Source organism: Myotis nattereri, assembly GCF_964212035.1.
Source record: "Myotis nattereri genome assembly, chromosome: 4".
Taxonomy (NCBI): Eukaryota; Metazoa; Chordata; class Mammalia; order Chiroptera; family Vespertilionidae; genus Myotis; species Myotis nattereri.
The window spans coordinates 59,315,713-59,340,470 of NC_138079.1; the positions used below are offsets into that span (position 1 = coordinate 59,315,713).

The 24,758-nt window shown below is 35.7% G+C and overlaps 1 protein-coding gene across 1 annotated transcript in view; it reads left to right on the forward strand.

Annotated features, from left to right (window-relative positions):
* The window catches only part of PPIP5K2 (diphosphoinositol pentakisphosphate kinase 2), a 66,085-nt gene that overhangs the window by 35,549 nt on the left and 5,778 nt on the right, over window positions 1-24,758 (forward strand). The window contains exons 20-30 of the mRNA XM_081089060.1: window positions 3,911-4,038; window positions 4,610-4,724; window positions 7,563-7,670; window positions 7,762-7,878; window positions 10,430-10,597; window positions 12,149-12,265; window positions 12,938-13,111; window positions 14,414-14,486; window positions 16,055-16,174; window positions 17,037-17,099; window positions 20,505-20,645. Coding sequence (XP_080945186.1) covers window positions 3,911-4,038; window positions 4,610-4,724; window positions 7,563-7,670; window positions 7,762-7,878; window positions 10,430-10,597; window positions 12,149-12,265; window positions 12,938-13,111; window positions 14,414-14,486; window positions 16,055-16,174; window positions 17,037-17,099; window positions 20,505-20,645 — 1,324 coding nt within the window. The remainder of the gene's footprint in view (window positions 1-3,910; window positions 4,039-4,609; window positions 4,725-7,562; window positions 7,671-7,761; window positions 7,879-10,429; window positions 10,598-12,148; window positions 12,266-12,937; window positions 13,112-14,413; window positions 14,487-16,054; window positions 16,175-17,036; window positions 17,100-20,504; window positions 20,646-24,758) is intronic.

Below are 24,758 nucleotides of genomic sequence, written 5' to 3' on the forward strand. Positions count from 1 at the left end.
CCGAAACCGGTTTGGCTCAGTGGATAGAGCGTCGGCCTGCGGACTGAAAGGTCCCAGGTTCGATTCCGGTCAAGGGCATGTACCTGGGTTGCGGGCATATCCCCACTAGGAGATGTGCAGGAGGCAGCTGATCGATGTTTCTCTCTCATCGATGTTTCTAACTCTCTATCCCTCTCCCTTCCTCTCTGTAAAAAATCAATAAAATATATTAAAAAAAAAAAATTTCAAGTTTAGAAACCTGATGACTGAGTCAATAATGCAAAACTTTGACTTGTTTAGAATATACTAATTTAAATTAAGAGAGTGACACTGTGTGTGCAAGAAAAATGTATAAACATATATTCTGGTGTACAAAGTGTTCTTCTATAAAAATGTGTTTCCATTCTTACATTGAATTAATTTGTATATCTATATAGTGTATATCTAAGCTTAGGGTTGACAAACATGGTTTATTGCTTTTAGTTATCTTAATTAAGCATATTTCAATTATGGTAGGTATTTTTGCTATAATAGAAACAACTTTTCACTTTTTAACCAGTTTAATCCTCAGGGATCCTGTTTTAAAAATGATACTTTAGCCCAGCCAGTATAGCTCAGTGGTTGAGCATCGACCTATGAACCAGGAGTTCGCTGTTCGATTCCTGGTCGGGGCAGATGCATGGGTTACAGGCTCAATCTCCAGTGGGGGGTGAGCAGGAGACAGCCTATCAATGATTCTCTCTCATCTTTGATATTTCTAGCTCTCCCTCCCTCTCTGAAATCAATAAAAATATACTTTAAAAAATAAAAATGATACTTTAAAATAATCATGATGGTATGGGGATAAGAACATCTAAAGACTAAGTTTGGTATTAAGAGTCTCTTCATTGAGATGGCACATGTTTATTGAAGTTCAAAGACAATTTCTTTAATTATTTGTAGATTTTGACATACAGAAGCTTCATTATAATTACATTTTCCATGTGATGTCCAATGATACTTTCATTAAATATTAACACATAATAAGCTTTCAAATAGCCTCATTTGTTAATTTAATCTGCTCTATTTATGGCAGAAGCATTATAATAACATAAGAGAATTTAACTATCTAACAATTAATTAATTGGTCCTGTTTGGTGGTGGCAGATGAACAAAATGTCACTAATGTCACTGGTGAAGGGAAAAATTTATCCTATATAATAGCCTAGTATGTTAAGTGTCCAGTCGTCCAGTCAGCTGTTCAACCAATTAAAGCATAATATGCTAATGATATGCTAGGGCCACTCAACCACTTGCTATGACACGCACTGACCACCAGGGGCCAGATGCTCCAACCAGTAAGTTAGCTTGCTGCTGGGGTCTGGCTGTTTGGGACTGTGTGAGATGGGCTGGACACACCCTGGAGCCCTCCCACGGTCCCACCCCAGCTGGCCAACCTCCCACACCCCTCCCTGGCCCCAATTGTGCAGTAGTGGGGTCCCTCAGTTCGGCCTGCACCCTCTTGCAATCCGGAACCCCTCAGGGGATGTCAGAGAGCTGGTTTGGGCCCAATCCCACAGGCCAGGCTGAGGAACCCCACTGGTGCATGAATTCGTGCACTGGGCCTCTAGTTTATTATAAAAGTAATATATCTTTTTTAGAAAATTAGAAAATGTAGATAAGGCAAAGAAATCACTATGACATTATCAACTAGATTTAAAGGCCTTTTCCCATAAATTCATGCAGATACAATTTTTCTCTTAGATTTACATATAAAACAAATGTTCTTTATAAAAATAGAACCAGGAAAAACATACTGTTTTACAGCCTGATTTTTCCCCCTTCACTTAACATTAAGAACTTTTCATATCAGTACAGCATTATGTACATAATTATTACTGATGGTGGAATGCTGTGATGTAACTAACTTATTTAACCACTTCTTGTATTTAAAAATATGGGGGTTTTTTTCTTTCACTCTTTTTACACATATGTTTTTATCTCAAGACTAATGGTGTAGCTTTAGAAACCTTTTACCAGTTTTCTTCCAGATGCACAGTGTATGAGAGTATCTGTTTCCTCATGCCTTGATAACAACAAGAATTTCCCCTGGTAATTTTTAATTCCAGCATTTTCCTTTCATTGACTTATAGATACACAATTGCATTTATATCCCTTTTACATACCTAATTCACAATCATCTATGTTGGCAAGATAATTGAACCAACCAAGCTTTAGTTTAAGGGAAATGACCCCAAGAATTTCCATTATCGTAGGTCTTCCTTTTGTAATCAATCAGCCTTTTCTTTATTAGTCTTGAGATCTATTGTTCATACTTATCTTTGGCCATCTGGGAAGTACCTGATAGTAAGAAGTATCGTTTAAATTCAAATATCCCAGTTTGTACTTAGAGAGAGTTGTGCCTATTTCTTTCTCCTCTCTCCTTTCCCTTCTTTCCTTCTCTTGTCCACCTCACTTTCTGCCCTCTTCCTTTCCTCTTCCTCCTCTTATCCCATCTACACACACATCACAGATTTTTCTCTTCTCATATCTGGTCATTTTTTTAATCTACTCCTTTGAACTGTAATTTTTATTAGAATTATTATTATTTTTTTTTAAATATATTTTATTGATTTTTTACAGAGAGGAAGGGAGAGAGATAGAGAGTTAGAAACATCGATGAGAGAGAAACATCGATCAGCTGCCTCCTGCACATCTCCTACTGGGGATATGCCCGCAACCCAGGTACATGCCCTTGACTGGAATCGAACCTGGGACCTTTCAGTCCGCAGGCCAACGCTCTATCCACTGAGCCAAACCGGTTTCGGCTAGAATTATTATTATAATTTATTTTTCTTTATACCTCATATTACAATCTCTCAAATTTATTTAATGTATAATAATTATAGACATCATGAAATTTGATAATTTTATGGAATTTTTTTTGCCCACCACAAATTAAAACTTTAAAAGTATTGGCCAAAGGCTTTATATAATTTGTTAGCCTTTTTAATCTTTGACATTTGAATAGATAAAAATCTCAGTTTCAATTTGTATTTCTTTTCATATGTTTATTGACTATATATTTTTGTGCTTCAGTGTTTGTATTCTTAATCCATCTTTGTTTTAGGGTTGTTTCTACATTTAAAACCTAACCTGCCAATTGAGTTGGACTACAACCCATAAAGATTACATTCATACATTCATCATCCCTTCTTCAAAATAACTAGGTGGTTTTATTTTCAGTACCACCAAAAATTCTTTCAATTATACTTAACTAGAGGTCTGGTGCATGAAATTCATGCACTGAGCGGGGGGAGTAGTGTCTCTCAGCCTAGCCTGCACCCTCTCCAATCCAGGACTGCTGGCTCCCAACAGCTTGCCTGCCTGCCTGCCTAATTGTCCCTAACCTCTTCTGCCTGCCAGCCTGATTACCCCCTAACCACTTCCCTGCAAGCCTGATTGCTCCCAACTGCCCTCCCCTGCAGGCCCGGTCGCCCACAACTGCCCTCCCCTGCAGGCCTGGTCACCCCCAACTGCCCTCCCCTGCAGGCCTGGTCATTCCCAACTGCCCTCCCCTACAGGCTTGGTCCCCTCCAACTGCCCTCTTCTGACAGCCCGGTCACCCCCAACTGCCCTATCCTGCAGGCCCGGTCGCCCCTCACTGCCCTCCCCTGCTGGCCATCTTGTGGTGGCCATCTTGTGGTGGCCATCTTGTGACCACATGGGGGTGGCCATCCTGTGTGAGGTCTGATGGTCAATTAGCATATTGCCTCTTTATTATATAGGATACTTTTGGGAATAGTATACTTAAACAGCTGCAGAAATGTAAACTAGGAGTTGTGTATAGTGTTCAAAAGGCTTATTATAGTTCTTTAATTTAGCAGTGCATTTGTTACAGCTCTCTGGCATTATACCTTTTTTTTCCTAATATCATGTGTTTTCTGCTCAGGAATATGGTATAACCAAAGCTGAAAAGCTGGAGATTGCCAAAGGCTACTGTACTCCTCTAGTTAGAAAAATTCGCTCAGACCTTCAGAGGACACAAGATGATGACACTGTAAATAAACTCCATCCTGTGTAAGAGACTGTACTGGTATTTAAATCTATAGGTGTCTATTTTGGTATACTTCAAATCTAAATTACTTTTTAATGTTCCTATGAAGTAATTAGGAATGTGTCACTTGGCACATTGTGGAAATAAGGATTGCCTAGGTATTCCTAACAGTTAACTTCCAACCAAGATTCATTTTCCCTCCAAATTGGGTAAGAGCTGAAGTGAACAGGGAAAGGGAATGTGTCATTATTCACATTATTTAGCATGTACCCCATTCAGCAGCATAAACATTGTGAACTTCTTTAGTACTATGACCTCTGTTATTTTTAGTAGAGGAGCTACAATGAGCTATTGGCAGTGAATTTGACTAATGTTAATTCTTCTTTGACTAATCTCAGAGGTCCCAGTTAGTTCCAGTTATTTTCATGTTAAAGGAATATCTAGTAAGATATTCCTCAATTGTGGTTGGAAGAGGCTAGATTTACTTACGGTGGTCTTTAATCTTCTAATAAGATTAAATTCCATTTTGTAGAATAATTTCAATGCTTATTAAGTTTTGACTATATGGTTGTTTAACACTGCTTTTAACTTTAGGTATTCCAGGGGTGTTCTGTCTCCTGAACGTCATGTCCGTACCAGATTGTATTTCACCAGTGAAAGTCATGTACATTCTTTACTATCTATTCTTCGCTATGGTGCCTTATGCAATGTAAGTAGAATAAGTTATTCCAATGTACTTAACAGATGTTTCCTTGAATTTGTCATCAAATCACTAATGCCTGTTTTTACTGTGTAATTTTTAATTAAATCTTTATTGTTGAAAGTATTACATATGTTCCTTTTCCCTCCCCTCCATTGATCCCTTCAAATAATGAAGATTTGGTATCTAGATTCTTAATCTATTATTGGGACTTGATAGATTAAGTTATTATCAAAGTTCCCCTAAGGCTATTTCAGAGTTCTGTGCTTGTCATATTTTCCTCTTGTTTTGGTTTCTTCTTTGTCCCAACAAAGAATAGCAAAGTGGCATCCCTTGCAACATTGTAGATTCGTGGAGCTTTAACAAATGAAATAGTGTGTGAAAAAATGTGGTCCTTAATTAGCAAGGCAAGAGCTTATATATTCACTAGTAACAATGGAATTATTTTTGGAGAGGAGGGATATATCTCCTTTGTAGTCCCCTTTTAACCCTTTTGCAGTTATTTAGAAGATGGAAAGAATGTGCAGGATATAGGAACCAATAGAAGGCCTGTAGTTTGGAACATAATGTGAGTGATGGATAGATGGCAGCAGATAAGTTTGGAGAGCCAGTGCCTTGGATCATAAGGGGATTGGGAAGCCATTGAAATGTTTTAAGCAGGGGAAGTATATTTGATTACTTTGTGGATAATACATAGGTAGGAGTAGATATAAGGAAATCAGTTAGGAATTTATTGCAATGATCTAAAGAAGGATGGTATAGTTTGGACCAAGGTGGTGGCAGTTAGAACTAGAACTTGTTAAGTATACATTGTATTTGGCTGCATTTCTCAAAACAAAAGCTGAACAACTCCATCTTTTAAAAATCTGCTTCCAAATAAAAGAAAAAATGTTACATGTATTTACTAAAGTAAAAATTAAACTCTATACCAAAATGATGTCCTATTTTCTAATTTTTTTAAAAAAATATATTAATTTGATCTATAATTATTATCCCAACTCATATTGCCCTTATAAGGCCCTGTAACTAATATATACTTATACCCTTGATCAATATCTTCCCAGTTGAAAGTTTTGATGTTTCAATGTGGCCTGAGTAAAATCCTTCCCTCTCTAATAGGTTTTTTAAAAAGGTTTGTTCAGGAAATAAGATTAAGCAAGGTTTCAGGGAATACAAATAATGGGCCTTAATTAAAGATAAATATCACATGATCTCATTCATTTGTGGAATATAATGAACAACATAAACTGATGAACAAAAATAGAACCAGAGACAGAGAAGCATCAAGCAGACTGTCCAACCTATGACCAAAGGCAGGGGTTGAGGGGGTAAGAGATCAACCATTGATGGTTATAGAGACGCATTCGTCAAGGCTCATAGGACTGTCTACTAAAAAGGATACATTTTCTACATTACTAGTTAATACATACAAAGTATTACATATGTCTCCTTTTTCACCCTTTTCATGAAGTTTCTATAAGAATTTTCTATATCCAAGTTATTGATATGTATGTGTTACCCAAGGTAAGTAATTTTCTGTCCAGGGGTTGAGTGGGTAAGAGATCAAGCCTGGGTCCCAGGTGCCAGAGGGAAGTTGGTGCCAGCAGCTGGGGGATGGAAGGCCTACTCTTGCATGAATTTCATGCATCAGGCCTCTGATATATATGAATTCTTGAATATTGTGTTCAGGAGTATGGTACTAAATTTTATTAAATTTTATCTGTTCATTAAAACCTAGCAAAATATAACTGCAACACTAAATTAGGTATTACATGATGTTCTTATTAATAGTGTAGTATTTCATTTAAACTCATTCATAGTGATTTACATCTAGTGAAACTTGGCTATGCTATGCTAATTTGTATTCTCTTATCAAGTTTGAAAAAATATATATACATCTTTGTACATATCTCCACCCCAAACACTTAACACACACAGATGCAGCTTTTGCTCCAGAGTAGTGCTTAGGTGGAGAGTAGCTGGTCTAATGGCTTGGCATTATAGCATTGGAAGGTGTGAATGGCCATACTGTGTGAATGGCCATACTGGGAATTGAACCTGCAACCCATTCATGTACCCTGACCGGTATTTAACCAGCAACCTCCTGGTGTATGGGATAATGCTCAACCAATAGCCACAAAGGCTGGGCTCTACTGATCTTTAACTGCCAAACATGTGTCGTACCAGCCTGTTCTGTGTTTCTGTCCCTCCTATCAGTCTCTACATGGCTGCTTCTTCAGTGATAGGTTTTCTGTCCAGCTAGATTTCAGGTGGTTCTCAATGATGGCTGTTCATTAGTTTAGTTGTAATGTTGATGTGGTTGGTTGGAGGATACCAGTACCTCTTTTACCTACTCTGCCATCTTGACAGGAAGCCTTATGTTAAGTTACTGTAAGAGTTTCTAATACTTCTGATGAGGTGTTTTTTAATTTTTTTAAGTATGTTTTTATTAATTTCAGAGAGGAAGGGATAAGGAGAAAGAGATAGAAACTTCAATGATAAGAGAGAATCATTGATCAGCTGCTCCTACACACTCCCACTGGGGATCAAGCCTGCAACCCGGGCATGTGCCCTGACTGGGAATCAAACCGTAACCTCCTGGTTCATAGGTCGATGCTCAACCACTGAGCCATGCCAGCCACGCTGATAAAATATTTTTAAAATAATTTACTTAAGTAATTTATTGAGACTTAAATATAGAGGAGTTATTTTGAAAGATTTTTACATATAAATATTCACCCTTCTTTGTGTTATCGCTCAGGATTAAGCAAACTACCATAATGAAAATAAAGTTACTTCAAGTAATACAAAATGAGAAAATGTTTTCCATATATTTTTTTTGTTCAGGAATCAAAAGATGAACAGTGGAAACGAGCTATGGATTATTTAAATGTTGTCAATGAGCTCAACTACATGACTCAGATCGTTATCATGCTTTATGAGGATCCTAACAAGGTATCCAAGTTATTGATATGTATGTGTTACCTGAGCTTAAATAAATAGCTTTAAGTTTCTTATTTTCCAAATGTTCTGTGATATTTTTTAGGATCTTTCTTCAGAGGAACGCTTTCATGTTGAATTACACTTTAGTCCAGGAGCCAAAGGATGTGAAGAAGACAAAAATTTACCATCCGGCTATGGATATAGACCAGCTTCAAGAGAGGTAATGATGCTGAAACCCTCAGAGCTTGGTGACCACAAGAGAGCACTGCAGTGTTAGCTTTTCATGAAGTTTCTATAAGAATTTTCTATCATATGCTAGAATTCTTATCTAAAGGAATAAGTAGAAAGATGGTTTACATTTTTAAATTATAATTTAGGTGGACATTTTTAGGCATGGTTGAATTTTATCTTTTATTTAGATTATTTTGGATTTTTAAGACCAGTATGTAGAATGGATAAAAAACTATAGTTGTTTTGGTTTTGGTTTTTATTGTTGTTTTACTTGAGGATTAATTCATGCTAAACACTCTGCTAAGCACTTGACATGAATTGCATTTTAATCTTTATAGTAACCTTACAAAGTTAAATATGTACTCAGTTTAAAACTTTGTACTAAAGTATATTACATATTGATAAAAGTACATCAATCATAAATATATGCCTTAATGACATTATAAAGTGAACACAATTGAACACCCAGCCAAATCATAACTACAATATCATTATTCCAGAAGACCAGATTATGCCCTCTCCTTATCACAACCTCCCTGTCTTCTCCCCAAAGGTACCTATTGTCATAGATTAATTTTGCTTATTTTTGAACATTATATATATGAAATCACAAAATATATGTTTTTAGGGGGTGAGGAGTAGATTTGGCTTTTTCTTTCATTATGTTTGTGAGATTCATCTATTCTGTTCTTTGTTTTTGTTTCCATGTATTCTATTAAATAAATATAGTGGAAGGTGTCACTCCACTGCACTTAGATAATCATTTCATTTTTTTTTTCTAATTCAAGTTATGAAAATGAATGTTTCTATGAACATTATTTTACAAATCTCTTGGTAAACAAATATACACATTTCTTTTAAACATACATCTAGAGGTAAATTGTTAAGTCATAGGATATGCATATATTCAACTTTAGAAGATACAGTCAAGTAGTTTTCCCAGTTGTTTTCTAAAGATATTGCCATATCCTTGTCAGTACTGATATGACCAGTGTTTTTTAATGTAACTATTTTGGGAGGCATGTAATGCTATCTCATTGTGGTTTAAATTTACATTATCCTCATGACAAGTAAAGATTAGCACCTTTTAGCATGTTTATTGGCCATTTGGATATGCTTTTTGGTGAAGTGCTACTGCCTAAGACTATTAAGATGATGAATAGAAGTGTTGATACTAAGCATTCTTGTTCATTCTTAAACTAAAGTGAAGAGGAATGTTCCAGAGAGACTTTTTGGAATTTTGAGATTTATATAAACTCTGCAGATCAATTTTGAGAGAAGTGACACTTTTATAGTGTTAGATCTTCTAGTCCCAGGACTTAGTATATTTTTAGTGAGATACTATATCTTTTTGATAAAATTAAGATTTTTTAAATGCTGTACCTGCTTTGTCAGATTAATTTCTAAGTTTTTTATATTTTTATGCCATCATAAATGATGTAAATTTCATTTTCTTTTATTGTCATATTGAATTTTAACTCATTTTTGTATAAAGATTTTATAACTAGCAGCCTTACTACATACTGTTAATCATTCTAATAATTTATCCATAAAGTCATTTGGATTTTCTATGTATATGATTGTATCTCTAAGTATATGATTGTAATGATGACAACAGTCCAGTAAAATGTTGAAAAGATTTAGTAACAGTGACACTCTTGTTTTTCAGTGACTTATTGTTGACTGTGTTGATAGTTTCAGGTTTTTAGATATCTCTTATCCAGTTAAAGAAGTTCCTCTTTATTTTCTATACCACTTAGTTTGATGAGGGTTTTATATATTTCTGCTTGACTTCTTTTGTCTAACTTTATGTTTATGAGATTCGTTGGTGTAATTGTATTTAGTTTTAGTTTATCCATTTTTATTGCTTTAAAATATGTGTTTCAATGTATAACTGTGCCCCAATTTACCCCATTCTATTATAGGTGGTTATTAATATAGGTTTTTTAACTTATCTGTCTCCTACACTATATATACTGTGAGAGTCTTGCAATCTGAGACTGTATCTTATTAATCTGTGTCCTGGCAGATGGTACCACTCAGTAAATATTTAGTGGGTCATAAAATGATTGTTATTTATGTATGCAATCATCACATTTGTTGGAAATATTTGGAACAGAATTTAAGTATTCTGAAATGTATAAATTCGGATGAAGTTTAGTTCATGCTTTGGTTGATGCCATTCCTGTATAACAAAACTGATCTTTACTCCTCTTTACTGTATTTATTATTGTTGTTTATTTATTTGGGCATTTAATGGAATTTAATTAGGCAATTTGTTTTATATGGATTTTTTGTTGGATTACTGTTTAATTTCTCCTAGAGTATATGTATTTCTAAAAGTCAGCAACTCCATCATCTGTCTCACAATACCCAGAATAATACTAGGCTGTTGTAAGAATTTAGTTACTATTAATTTACTTGAATAAACAAACCTGTATATGTATTTTCAGTGACAGTACCAATTGCTGTTCAATTTGTTCATCAGAAGAGATTGTTGTTTTATCTGACCCTTTATATGGTATATTTGTTTCCCACAGAATGAAGGCAAGCGATCTTTTAAAATTGATAACGAGGACGAACCACATACTTCTAAAAAAGATGAGGTTGATCGAGGTGTGCTGTTGTTCAAACCTATGGTATCAGAGCCAATCCATATACACAGGAAGTCTCCACTTCCAAGATCTAGGAAGATGACTACAAACGAAGTAAGTGCATGTGTCAGAACATGTTTTTCATATAGTAAACTAACTATATTTTAATAAAACAGAAAAGAAAATACAGCTTTAATTATGTAGGACATAATTTTTTAATAATGTGTCAGGAATGATATTTGGTTAAAAGTAAAGAGAAATTGCCAGAGATGCTTCAGCAATAACTGATTTCCAATGACACTGTAGATTAAGAGAGGAAATTCTAAATTATTGGCCTGATTGCAAAAATCAATATAGGAATTTAAAATTTGATGATACAGTGAATAGATGAAAAATTTACCTTTGTATTAAGATCTACAATTAAATAACTAAAGCTAATTGTTATGCTCAATCATAAAATAACATTTAAATAGCTACTAAAATAACATTTAAAAGGAAAGTTGAACAGTTGGAATGAGCTTGTTAAGTAAATCTTTAATATCTATATACATTTTTACTTTAAAAGCCTTTATTTTAGATTATCTGTATTCTTTGTCAGATGATTTTCCAAGCCCTGATTGAGATCAGTGCTTACAAATGTTTTCTAAATGCTTGAGTAGAAGTATAAACCAAGAATTTAACTTTAACACAGAAGAACCATCAACTTGTAAGTTAGAAAATATATATATATTTTTTATTTTAAAGCCTTTAAAAAATATTTTTATTGATTTCAGAGAGAGGAAGGGAGAAGATATAGATAGAAACATCAGTGATGAGAATCATTGATCTGCTGCCCCCCACCCCCCACGCCACCTACTGGGGATCAAGCCCACAACCCTGGCATGTGCCCTTGGCTGGAATTGAACCTGGGACCCTTCAGTCCGCAGGCCAACGTATCTATCCACTGAGCCAAACCAGCCAAGGCAGAAAATATATTTTGTTGCTAATTAAGTGTACCAAGTCTTAAGAGTATAGCATTATCTAACAGTTGGTGAATAAGAATATAAACAACAACAAAAAAGAATTATGCTCATTTCTATGGCCCCGAATTATACAAACATAAGTGTCTTATGATTCTTAAGTTTCAAATATATCTATGCCTCAGTTTGACAGTTATGTACATAAAAAGCATCTACCAATACAATAAATTGTTGTAATTTTATAATGGAAATTGTATACTAGTTAGGGTTCCCACTAATTTAATATTTTAAGTTAATTATGATAGAAGAGGATTAACAATTGTAGAACATTGGTTATTTGTTCTGTTATAGTTTAATTAAAAACAATGAAACCTGGGGTTATGTTTAGGTATCTTTAATTTCAGAAAATAACCTAAGCTACCACTTGAGGGCAGTGATTTTGATGTTGCTGAACAAAGCAATCCGCAGTTAATCGGATTGTTCAGAATTTCACCATTCAGTCTTCTCCTGCACTCCAAAAAGCCTTAAACACTGTTACAGCTATCATTTTGCAACTCATCTGTATTTGTAAAATCTTCAACAAAATCACTGCCTTTTGTTAACTCTTAAAACATAGAATACATTTATAAATATTTTCTCATAAATACTTAAATAGTTGCTTTCAAGAGATTATTTCTATGCCATGCTAAACTTTTACTTTCATAAGGTAAATTATTCAAGTAAAACCTTGAAGACTCTTTCCAGCGTCTGCCATCTGCATGGATATCAGAAGTTTGTACTTCCAAAAGACACACAGAGAAAAAGACTATTCTCTTCATTTTGTGCAAGTAGATTTTACTCTGTCCTCACTGTCTGAAACCTGAACATGCAAACATATAAAATGAGAATGTTTGCTGCATGTTTTGCCTACTGTACTCTATAAATAATCTTTGGAGGGTGTAAACAAACAGATAGCTTGAAAGTGTAAACAAGTACCATTTGAATCCATCTAATGGTTGAATTTTTTTCTGGCAGACAGATTTTCTTTTTTACATTATATACATTGAAATCTTTCACCCTGTGCGTAATTTTTTCATGCTTTGGGTTGGAAACTTTATCCACTATAGCACAAAACCTCTTGAATATACAAAATTAAGCAGAATACTTTCATATTTTAAAATTGCTAAGATAAAAATTTTTAAAATCTCCAGTTTTAAGAGGGAAGAAACAACTATTAAGCAGTATAAATATATGTTGTATATTTAAGATAATAAGGTAATTCTCACAATTTTTATCATAATACAATTAGATTTATGTCATTCATATCAATTTCTCAGATATTGAAATATTTGGCTCCCAAATTACTGTTTAATAGTTTTTTAAAAAATGATAAGCAAATGCGAACAAACTGTATTTTTTTTTCTTTCTGGTCATTGACTCTGTTGTATCTAACTTTGCATGCTCTGCTTTTTTTTTTTTTTTTTTTTTTTTTCTTTACCCCCTTTCTCACTTCCAGGAAGAGAGCCCCCTGAGTGTGTCTAGCCCAGAGGGTACTGGTACCTGGCTGCATTATACCAGTGGTGTGGGTACTGGGCGTCGAAGACGCAGATCAGGGGAACAAATCACTTCTTCCCCTGTCTCCCCCAAATCATTGGCTTTCACATCCAGTATTTTTGGCTCATGGCAACAGGTTTTTAAACTTTACTTCATTAAACATTTTTCCTCCTCGCATTCAGAGCAACAAACAGCTGTCTTTGAGGACATCTAATCCCTTATTTTACATCAGAGTAAATCCTTCTGTTTTTTAATTTTGAGTTTATTTTAAAATGCTTGTGATATCTAAAAATATTTGAGGGAAATAAATCACTTAAATTGCATGTGTTTATATTTTTTTATTGGGAGGGTTTTAAATATTCAGGATTTAAAAATTAATAAATTTACACTCCTGGTATTTTAGTTTGTTAGTAAAAATTTTAAAAAGAACAGAATCTTTCTTTGACTTAATTATCATTTAAAACATTCAGAATCAAAATTACATAATTCAATGGTAAGAAAAATAACCTTTCCCCCATAATTGAAAAAATGAGATTCCACCTGGAATTTGCTGAGAATGAACATTTTTTAAAATATTAAAATTTATGTGGCCCTGAATTAGTTAGCAGGATACATCTAACACTGATCATTCTCTCATTATTCCATTGTCTGGAAGTATCTAATTGAAAGGATACATTGGGGTTTTTTTTTAGTTGTATAATGTTTTAATGCTCTCTTTAAGATAAGAGGGGGCAATGTATGTCTGCCCAGCAACAATATGGGTCAAATAAAATGATTTCTGAAGTACTTTCTGTGGTGACATTTGGAATTTTTAAGTTGTTTTTTTCTTTTTCTTTTTTTTTGTCTTTTGTTTTTTGTGTGTTTTGTTTTGTTGTGTTTATTTTTTTATACAATGGAAGGTCTGCCTGTTACACATGACTTTTCCGAGCAATTTCCTTTTGGAAATATAATGCTTTTGATTATAGGAAAAGGGATTATGGTATCCAGTAAGGCTGTGAATATTTAAAGGTTACTCTGATAAAGCCCGTGCATGGATCAGTAACTGTATGGTGACCCCAACAGCCTGTCTGTCTCTTCTTCCGTTTGTGATTGTTTTTCCCCCTTTCAAATACAGGAGCTGTTTAAGAGTGGGCATTTGGCTTCTTAAAGAGAGTGAAACTATATCAATCTATTAATTGTTTCTTTTCATCTGTCTTGCTTCATACATGATCTTTCATTTTTGAATGCCTGCTTCACACCACTTCATTGCAAGGATCTCATATGAAATGAACTCCCTTCAGAAGGGGATCTTGCATGATCTTCATGTTCTATGTATTTCTACTAATATTTATCATACAGCTTATTAACCTTTGTCTGTCTGGAACAGGCTGCAAATGAAATATGGATTTTTGAATTCATTTTACTGTTTTACCTCATTTATTTTGCTTTCCTTGTGCAGGTTGTATCTGAAAATGCTAATTACCTGCGAACACCAAGAACTCTCGTGGAACAGAAACAGAACCCTACTGTAGGTAGGTGGTCTGAGAAAATTGTATTCCAAACCTTAAACTCACTATTTTGCACACATGTAAAACTCTTTAGGGGTGAAAGCATGACCAATTGCTGTGCTTTAGTTTTTGTTTAACTTAATGTACGCTAATTTGAAACATTGAGTTGTAAAACTCGAAATAAACAACAAAGTTTTGATAAAATGAATTAAAAATAGCCTTTAGTTTTGTTTTATAACCCTTTTGAATGCCCACAATATAAACTACTTAGTTCAATTGCCAAGGCCAGTTTTTAATCTTTTATTCTATAAGCTAAAATCCCAACATGTTTCAATGTAGGGAGCAAACTTCCTTTTCCCAGTTGATAAAGATGAAAATAAGCTATTACATACAAAAAAGAACCCTCCTTTCTGATTAAAAACAATTAAGTAGGGAGTGTTTCAGACCCCATCTGGGATTATTAATTTTCCTTTTGATCATCTCTTATGGAAAACCAATGCAAACTAATGCACAGTTGGCAGTGTTACTTATTGACTTACAGAACACAATTGGTTTTTTTGCTAACACTCAAGCAAAACAACATTTAAAAAGACCTCTCTAAGCTTATTTGCTTTTAAGCTCATTGATGATAAACTATATGAGGTGATGGCATATTATTTTCTGGAAATAGCTGTTTAATTCGGTTAAGCATAAATTTCAACTATGTATGTACTATGATCTTTATACTAAGTATATGAACTGTCTATTGTTGCCTACCTACTTAAAGATCTTTCTTTAGTTAATTATATATAGCTAATGTTGGCAGTTTTTGCTATTTTCACAATAACTTGTCAGAAATATATACAAACATATGTATATATTTCACCTTCCTTTATGTATTATAATGTATTAGCTAGAAATTTATTTAAACCTTATTCAGTAGTAACAGTTTTGCTTGGTTGTAAAGACTTTTGCTACAAATTAAGCATCAATTTATACTGACTGTGTTTTATATGTTAATAATGTGTTTCATTGGGGTCTTATTAAAGATCTTAAGTCATTTAAGTATTGGAATTTAAACTGATTTAGGCCTGCATGACTTAAAAGGAATTGTTTTTACCTGGTCTTCTCACAAATAAGTAAATTTTAATTTGTTTTATATCATAAATATTGATAATTTTAAATTAGAAAAGAGTCTTTACTTAAAGACATACATCGAGAAATACTGATTTAATATGGCTTAATTTGTGCTCGGAGTGCTTTTTTTCCCCCTATGGCCTGCTCATGCAAATTGATTGACAGAATCCCTTATCATCCTAAATTAATTTTTATAGTAATTTTTTAATACTTTTAGTATCTATATATCTAATTAGTGTATGGACATATTATTTTCTTCAAAGACAACATTTTGTCCAGTGTTAAATAACCTCATTTGTACATATGATGAATAGTGGTAGTTGATTCTATTAAAGTTGACATTACAAGCAAATTGTGAGCTATTCAAGGCACTGCCAAAACGTATGGTAAGAGCCATGTTATTGCATGCTGCATGAATTCCCAATGTGAATGGAAGAACACCCGTTGTTGTATGTATTTTCTCTAACTCCCATCAGGGTCTCACTGTGCGGGCCTGTTTAGCACCTCGGTGCTCGGGGGTTCTTCAAGCGCACCTAACCTACAGGATTATGCTCGTACTCATCGTAAAAAGCTGACCTCTTCTGGCTGCATAGATGGTATGTGCACACATGCACACTCATACCTACACCCACGCACACACCCATGAGGAGACAGTATTTCACAAAGGCAAGCCTAAAGCCATTGACTGAAGCAAGTGGAATCCTAGCATCCTTTGCCTAAAAGACTATCAATGCTCTCTGTTACCCACAGCTTGGATCCATGTTTCATCAAACAGTGAATTGTTGTTAGACTTATAGTACTTACTCTATGAGTAGTTTGTTGAAATGTGAACTTTAGAACTGCATCATGTATATTATTCTTTTAGATAGTTGATAAGCCACATTATAAAGAATAAATCTGTGATCTTTTAAACATTTTTCATAGTCAATCCTTATTTTTGCTTATTTATCTTATAAATAGAAAAATATATTGGCAATACTTATGAAAATAAACATAGGATGAGAATATTTTAGAATCCCTAGTTGAAGGAGATCCTCTCACTAATATAAGTTAAGTTTTAGTAATTAGAATGTTGTTGTTTTTTCAATCACATGAGGCTCATGGAAGCTTGTCCCTTTTATTAATAGGAGTGTTAATTAGCCTTTTCAGGATTAGCTTTATTGAAAACTTTTTCTTATGTATCCACAAATTTACTTTAGTCGGTAAAACATGGATTTATCAGAGTTGCCAGCACATTCTGCTTTCCTTTCTTTTGTATATTTCATTAAATACTTGGCCTCTTTCATCAAGCCATTTTACTTCTTTTAACTAGTTTCTGGCTTATTACCTTCTCTCATTGTCCTTTCTGCATGTCACCTGTTACTAACTTCCTTTTATATTTGTTTTTCCCCTTTTTTTTAAGTGTCCTTCTTTTGGTAGCTGTTACGAATTTCAGGTACCTGTTTTTCTCTTTCTCAGACGCCACACGCGGTTCTGCTGTTAAAAGGTTTTCTATCTCATTTGCTCGACACCCAACCAATGGTACGTTTTGCTTTTATTTTAAAAGATACTCCCCTGCTTCATCCTTTTTTATTTTTATTTTATTTCAATATTTGGGGTATACAGTATCATTCATTTCTCCATCCTTAATTTCAACTGGCATATAATTCCAGCTTATAATTCATCCAAAGTACTGATACTGTCTGGCTCCTCTTTTCAGCTCTAATTTACACAACAATTTAACACTATTCATCAGACTTTTATATGAACACAATGATGATGAGTTTTAATACTAAATCAGCACCTGAAAATTCCTTCTAATTTCTGAGGTGATCAGTCTACACAAATTTTTTTAATTAGTGTTCTTTATTTTCTTAATTCATAATAATTTTAATTTGGTTTTGTTCCTAATTTCTTTTTTTGATCACATGGTTGTTTTACTGAGCTATTTAACAAATACAGAGCTACACTCATCAAATAGCCAAATGAGATGTATCTTTTTGAGATGTTCTTGGGAACCAGAGGATGCGGATTTCACTGTGTGGCATCATTTATCCCTGGCTCTTTCTCTGAAGCAAAACCCAACTTGGTCTGGAGCACTCTGGAAATTTCATCCAGCATTCACTTATATGTTTGCTGTTGTTAAGCAATCGATTTCTTTTGGTACCACAGCTTTTTGTTAAAATTTGGAGAACCACTAATAGGAAGAAGACTAAGGTAAACTTCTGGAAAGCCAATATAATTAAATTGAGTTTTTGAGGCTGAACAGGAAAGTGTTTTCTGGCCATTATTTACCCACTGCATTGTTGCACTGCTACAGCTTTTTTACATAGAGCTTGTTCTTATGAGGCAAGAGGGAGTGTTTACTGATCATTTTTAAATAATTCAAGAGTAAGAATTTAAAAGAAAACATACAGGTTTTTAGGGTTATCCAGAATAAAGGTATTTTTATTCCTGGAACATTTTTTTCTTTTTAACTACTACTAAGTATTTCAAAAATTCAAGTCAGATCTTTCAAAAACTTGTATGAAACTAAAGGATTGAACACAAGTTTATAATCATTCTTCCCTTCTAGATCCTTTAATAGTACACGTAAATAAAAATGCACTGATGCTTCTTGAAGGTGGAATAAGATCTCATCCTCAACAAGTAAAAATGTAGCCTTAAAGCTTAATGTGTTTTCCCTCCATTGTAGCTATCTAAATGCTACTTTTTGAAGAAAAAGATCCTTATTTGATACAACTTCAGCTTCTAAAGAACTGGCATGAGAACCGAAATCACAAGGAAAAGAGAAGTCACAAAATTCTAAGAGACCTTGCAGGTTTAAGACTAAATATAGTTTTTGTGCAGAATGCTTGTGCTTATAGCCAGTATTGCAAGTTTTATATTGCAAGGAGAAATCTGTGTTTATTGAAGCTATAAAAAAAAAGAGTACTGTTTTTAGATTTAACGGAAAGTATAATAATTTTGTATTTCTTGGGCTTAGGCTTTTAAAGAATATGGATATTCCACACATTGTGAGACTTAATGCATATAAAATGCATTTCGTTCAACTCAAGAAATATTTCTTTTGGGTCTTTTTTTCCTTTTTTATATTGTGTTGTCTGACCTGTCCTATGAATTGTCATTTGACTCTTTCACTTTTTATTTTTCCTAACTTTCATGTTATTTCCGTCTTAACACATATCATGGACTTACCCCTGCCTTCATCTTTAGTTCAAGGAACATGGTGAAACAAGTTATCTTCTGACAGTACTTTACCTTATTATCTGGGCCTCTGTGCTGAACACCCAAACCTCTGTAGGTGCTGGTTCGTTTCTTCTGTGGAATTTCTAGGCCTCAGTGGTATGTTTTCATAGCTTTTTAAACATGACAGTAGGGTGGCTTTTTAAATTGCTGCGCTAACCCTTTCATTGTGCATTAAAGGAAATGTTTACTGGAGATAAATGGGGGGAAATGCAGTCCAGGAGAACTTGGTTATATTGTCATTTGCCTGTTATAAAGTCTAATAGGCAAATGCAGGAAAATAGTTGTTACAGAAGACTTATAAACATTCTAAGGAAAGGATAAAAACCACGTTGTTAATTGCAAAGAAAGGGTTAGTGCTTATTTGCATGAATCTTGTACCAAAAAAAAAAAAGTAATACTTGTGCAAACCTAATTTCTTTAGTGTTTAATTTAGGTGCTTTAGCTGCTCTTATGGTATTATAGTTGTTGGTTTTTAAAAAAAGTATATGTACTGTCATGCTTTGGTTTGCACCTGAAAATCAGACATTCCAGTTTTGTAAATCCTTTGGTTATATTCATAGGAAGATTAAATTCTTTTTAACCAAATTTTTCCTATTCCAAATAAGAATTAAGCAGTTCTTAGGTCAATATTTTCTCCCAAAATTAAATAACTACGCCATTGTTAAAATGAGCAAATGCCTATTATAGAAGCACAGTTTTGCAGCCCACTTGAGTTTAATTTTTACTTTTTAATTGACAATATTAGACTTTATGTAAAACTTTAAGTATTAAAAATATTTTCTTTGGAAGAAAATATGTGTTTTTGAAAGAGTAGATGCAAAATGACTTGTTATTTTGTTTGCATAGGAAAGCAATTTTAAAAGCCATTCAGTTGAATATGTAGACAAGACATTTTTATAAAAGGCAAATAACCTAGATCCTATTTGTTTTAAAAGAAAACTCTATATTTAAACACTTTTGTTTCACTGATGGTATTAACACATATCTGCATGGTTTGTTTTATGAAATTTTTGTATTTCTGTTCCATTGTTGAATGCAAACATGTATATTTTGTATTGCTTTTTATTTGACCTAACTTTACCCAGCTAGCAATTTCCAATAATAGAACTATTGTGTAATTTATGTAATTTATTGTGTAATAATATGTAATTTATTAAAGGTAGGTGAAAATATGTTCTGGAATTTTAATCTCAGCATAAATTATTGTTCTTTTGGGTTCACATTAGAGAGTATTGTTGGCCTTGGTAAGACTAGAAAAGTCTATAAAATCACTCTTGGCAAGTAATTACATATTGTTTTTCAAAAAAAAACGTTACCTTTAGCATCCTGGCATCAGGGACACATCATGGCATCATTATGCACCTCTCAAATAGAACTGCTGTTAAAATGTAAAATACTGAAAATTTGTATTTTTTTGTCTTTTTCCTCAGGTATTTTTCTTTATTATTTTTAGATTTTACGAAAATATAGAATGAAATTGTGTGCATGCTGTACTCTGTGATTACTTTAAAATGAAATCTGTGTCACATCTTGTTCCAGGCCTGTGTTGCATAGCATCTGGTGTCATGACTTCCGAGATCCGTGTGTTTGCATGTTATACAAAGACCTAAACTCCAGTTCTAAACAATGCTCTGCTTCCTTTTTAATGACTGTTTTTTTTTTCAATATCCAACTTTTGTTTTTGCTTTTGTTTTCCAGGCTTTGAGTTGTATTCCATGGTGCCATCTATTTGTCCTCTAGAAACTCTTCACAATGCCCTATCTCTAAAGCAGGTGGATGAATTTCTCGCCTCCATTGCTTCTCCATCATGTGAAGTTCCACAGACGGCCCCTGAGATCTGTATGAAAATTATTATTGTTATTTGATTTGGGGGATATAGTTATCTGAATATAAAAAGAATTATAAAACAAACTCAAGTAGTGGTAGGGAATAGAATTTTGGAGAGAAAGGGGTGTAAGGGAGCATTATTTGGAATTCTTTGTCATAATATGTAATGTACCACTTTTTTTGACTCCTCTCAAAACTTTTGTACAAAAAGGAAAAAAAAAAATCTAAGGACCAGCAATAGAAGTCAACAACATAATATAGAGTCAGGGTCTTTTTTTCACATTCCTATTGTATGTCATTTTATAATGAACTTTTAAAAAATTGTAAAATATTCCATCTACATTAACCCATACGTGCACACATGCCCATGGTAATTACTCATATTGATCCAGAAAGAACTTTTGACTAAGAAGGAAATGACTATAACATTTTTTCAAATTATGTTATTCAGAAAATATTCTGAAGAAGTTAGTTTGTGTGTGTGATAAAAAGGGATTTATGGCTAATTGAGTTTTGGAAACTGTGTGTTATCTCCTATAATACAGGTTTCCTTACAGAAGAACCTTAGCTATTATAACTATACCTCTTGGGAGTTACAACCCCTCTTGGAGGTATAGTTACAATAGCTAAGGTTCTTCTGTAAGGAAACCTGTGTACCCAGACTTTCCGAAACTTATTTTTTGAGAAAACATATTTTGGTAATACATTTAAACATCTTGCAGTACTAATCTAAGGGATTTCATTTTTAGGAAATATTCAGGGTTACCATTTTAGGTGTGAGGAGTCAGCTGCTGTTGTCATTCTCAGCTTAATGAGATCCTTCAGCACATTGGCATTTCCAGTGTCAGATGCATTAGTTTTGGGAGACAGTGCTCTGCTTAGAGTTAAGAACCTGCTAGTTCTAGTAATATCTTAGAAAAGCTACAAACTTTCAGTGTGCACCATTTTCTTTTTTGTAAGGAGAATGCTATAAATATGTTTCTTGGAAGAATGAAACTGGAGGTCTTGGAATGAAAGCCACTTTTATATCTTGCTGTTGCTCTCCTTCCTTTCCTGGGCCACCACATGTGCTATTTGAGAGAGTTCTGTTCCCTGGGTATTCCATCCAAATGGTGCCCCTGCATTTCTGCAGTAGAGTGGCCTTTCCCTTTTCCTCTACTTCTGGTAGTAGAGGTCAACTTTCAGTCATTATTGAAACAGAGAGGAATCATGGTATGATCTAAAGTATTTCACTCCAGTGTGGGGTGCTGCTTCTCTCTTTTCCATGTCCCGCATGGAAAAGGAAACAGTCCATTTGCTGAGTGGAGGAGCTGGGGATTAAGAAATTAAAGAAAGACCAAGACGCAGAAATAGATTTTAAGCTGGGGCCAGGTGGGCGCCATCCTCTCTGATGGAGAGGCGGCAAAAAGCGGGCTGAGCCACACAGCAGGTTTATTTTAAAGGCCTAGATTTACATATCTAGTTCCGCCCCTGCCTGATTAACATGTCCAGCCTTACTGGGGAAGCATGTTCCCAGGGCGTGGCTCTGCCTATGCTCTGAGTTCAGCTGACAATAATTATAAGAAAATGCCTAGGTGCCTCCCAGGCAGCCCTCTACACTCTTGATTTTGGGAAGTAGGCTTTAATTTCAAATTTTACATATGAAATGTAAGAACTTAGAGTAGGTATTGATGCTAATTAGAATTTAGAAGGTTTTCAAGGAATACAAAGATAATAGCAGCAGTAATAACGGGTTTGTTTTGGAAAAAATTTTGGTGAAATATGTACAAAAAGGTCATTTTTGAAGGTTTATTGTGTGGTGCTGTTGTTTATGATGGCTTTATATCTGTGGTTAATGAATTTAGTTCATCAGAGTGTATACTAAGTTAAATAAATGAAGAATAATAAATTCCTTTTCCAGTTCTAATAAGCTCTCTTTTGTATCATGGATAAAAGTTGTAGTCCAATTCATGTGGCTCTCTTAAATTTTCATGCCATTACTTACTAAAGGAACTAGGTAAGAAAGTAAATATTGTTAATGCAGTCATAGAATTGGGTGAACTTTAGAATTACTCTAGTTCCTTGGTCTTCAACTATATTCCCAAGAGCTTTTGGAAGCTCCAGAGAAAGAGATGGGTTCTGAATGTGTCTTTCAGGGCTGCTTCAACTAGAGTGTTTGCTTTGATCCATTTTATTTAACATTTCATTTGAGAAAAGGTTGCTGTTTAAAGGAAAACACTTAGAAAGACACTGCTTAAAAAAATCAACCAATTAGTGATCAAGCAAGACTACAACCCAGGTCCTCTAAAATGTATGGGTTTCCTTATTATTTTTGAATATTAAAATAGGATGCCAATTAGGATAGAAGTATCTGAATCCTGTATTTTTTAGGGTAATTGCAGAATTAATATTTAGTAATCACAATATACAGGGTCGGGCAAAAATTGGTTTATAGTTGTTTATATAGAAAAAGTACAATAATTAATAAATATTAATTAATAAATATTCTATATATATAAAAGCCAAGTAACCAGAACAACATGATGTGCACTGCGGCCAGCCAACCGGCCCAAACGGGGGTGCCCCCTGGCTGGCCCCATCCCCTACCGCCCCCCCACCCCACTCTGATCGGTGGTGGGGCCAGCCAGCCAACCGCCCACAGCCCCTCCATCCTGCTGGCCCAGCCTGATCGGCCCCCATTGAGGCAAGCAGGCCGGACCCCACCTGTGCAGTAATATATAATAAACTACATGTTTCATGTACTCACAACTGTAAACCTATTTTGCCCCACCCTGTATTTATATTATTTACTAGAGGCCCAGTGCACAAAAATTGGTGCACTCGGGGGGAGGGGGGTCCCTCAGCCCGGCCTGTGCCCTCTCGCAGTCTGGGACCCCTCGGGAGATAACGACCTGCTGGCTTAGGCCTGCTCCCGGGTGGCAGAGGGCAGGCCCAATCCCTAGGTGCAGACCCTGGTGGGGCTCAGAGCAGGGCCGATTGGGGAGTTGGGGCACCGCCCCCAGTCATGCACAGAGCAGGGTCGATGGGGAGGTTACGTCGCCACCCCCTGTCACACACACAGCAGGGCCAATCGGGGTTGGGGCACTGCCCCCTGTCACTCACAGAGCAGGGCCCATCAGGGGGGTTGGGGCTCTGTACCCTGTCACGCACAGAGCAAGGCCCATCAGGGGGTTGGGGCACCACCCTCTATCACCCACAGAGCAGGGCCGATCAGGGGATTGGGGCGCTGCCACTCTCACACTCAGGGCAGGGCCGATGGGGAGGTTATGGCTCTACCCCATCACACACAGAGCAGGGCCCATGGGGGGGCGGGGCTTGGGGCGCCGCACCCTGTCATACACAGAGCAGGGCCGATCAGGGGGTTGGGGCGCCGCACCCTCTCACACACAGAGCTGCAGGGCAATCAGGGGGTTGGGGAGCTCCCCCCTATGAGGCACAGAGCAAGGCTGATCGGGGTTAGGGCGCCTTCCCCTGTCACGAATAGAGCAGGGCCGATAAGGATGTTGTGGCCCCACCCCCTGTCACACACAGAGCCGCAGGGCGATCAGGGGGTTTGGGCGCTGCCCCCTGTCACACTGATCCCGGTGCTGGGAGGCCTCGCGGCTCTGCTGATCCCGGTGCTGGGAGGCATATTACCCTTTTACTATATAGGGTAGAGGCCTGGTGCACGGGTGGGTGCCAGCTGGTTTGCCCTGAAGGGTGTCCTGGATCAGGGTGAGGGTCCCCACTGGGGTGCCTGGCCAGTCTGGGTGAGGGGCTGAGGGCTGTTTTCAGGCTGGGGGTGACTGAATCTCCCAGCTGCTCCTTTTTTTCTTTTTTTTTTTATTCTGGGCCAGCTTTAGCTTTGAGGCTTGGCTCTAGTTCTTAGGCCTCTGCTGCTGAAAGTAGGTTTCTGGCCTTTGCTTACAATGTTGCGATCCTGCTGACTGAAGCCCGGTGGACTAAAACAGGTTTCTGGGGTTTTGTTTAGCTTCTATATTTGTTACATAGTTGCTTAGAGTTGCAGCTCAGAGGCCTGCAGTGACAGGTGGGGAACGTTGGAGTCCTCCGTCACTGAAGCAAGCAAGCCTCATGTTAGTTTCAAGCTGCCTGGCTGCCGGCCGCCATCTTGGCTGGCAGTTAATT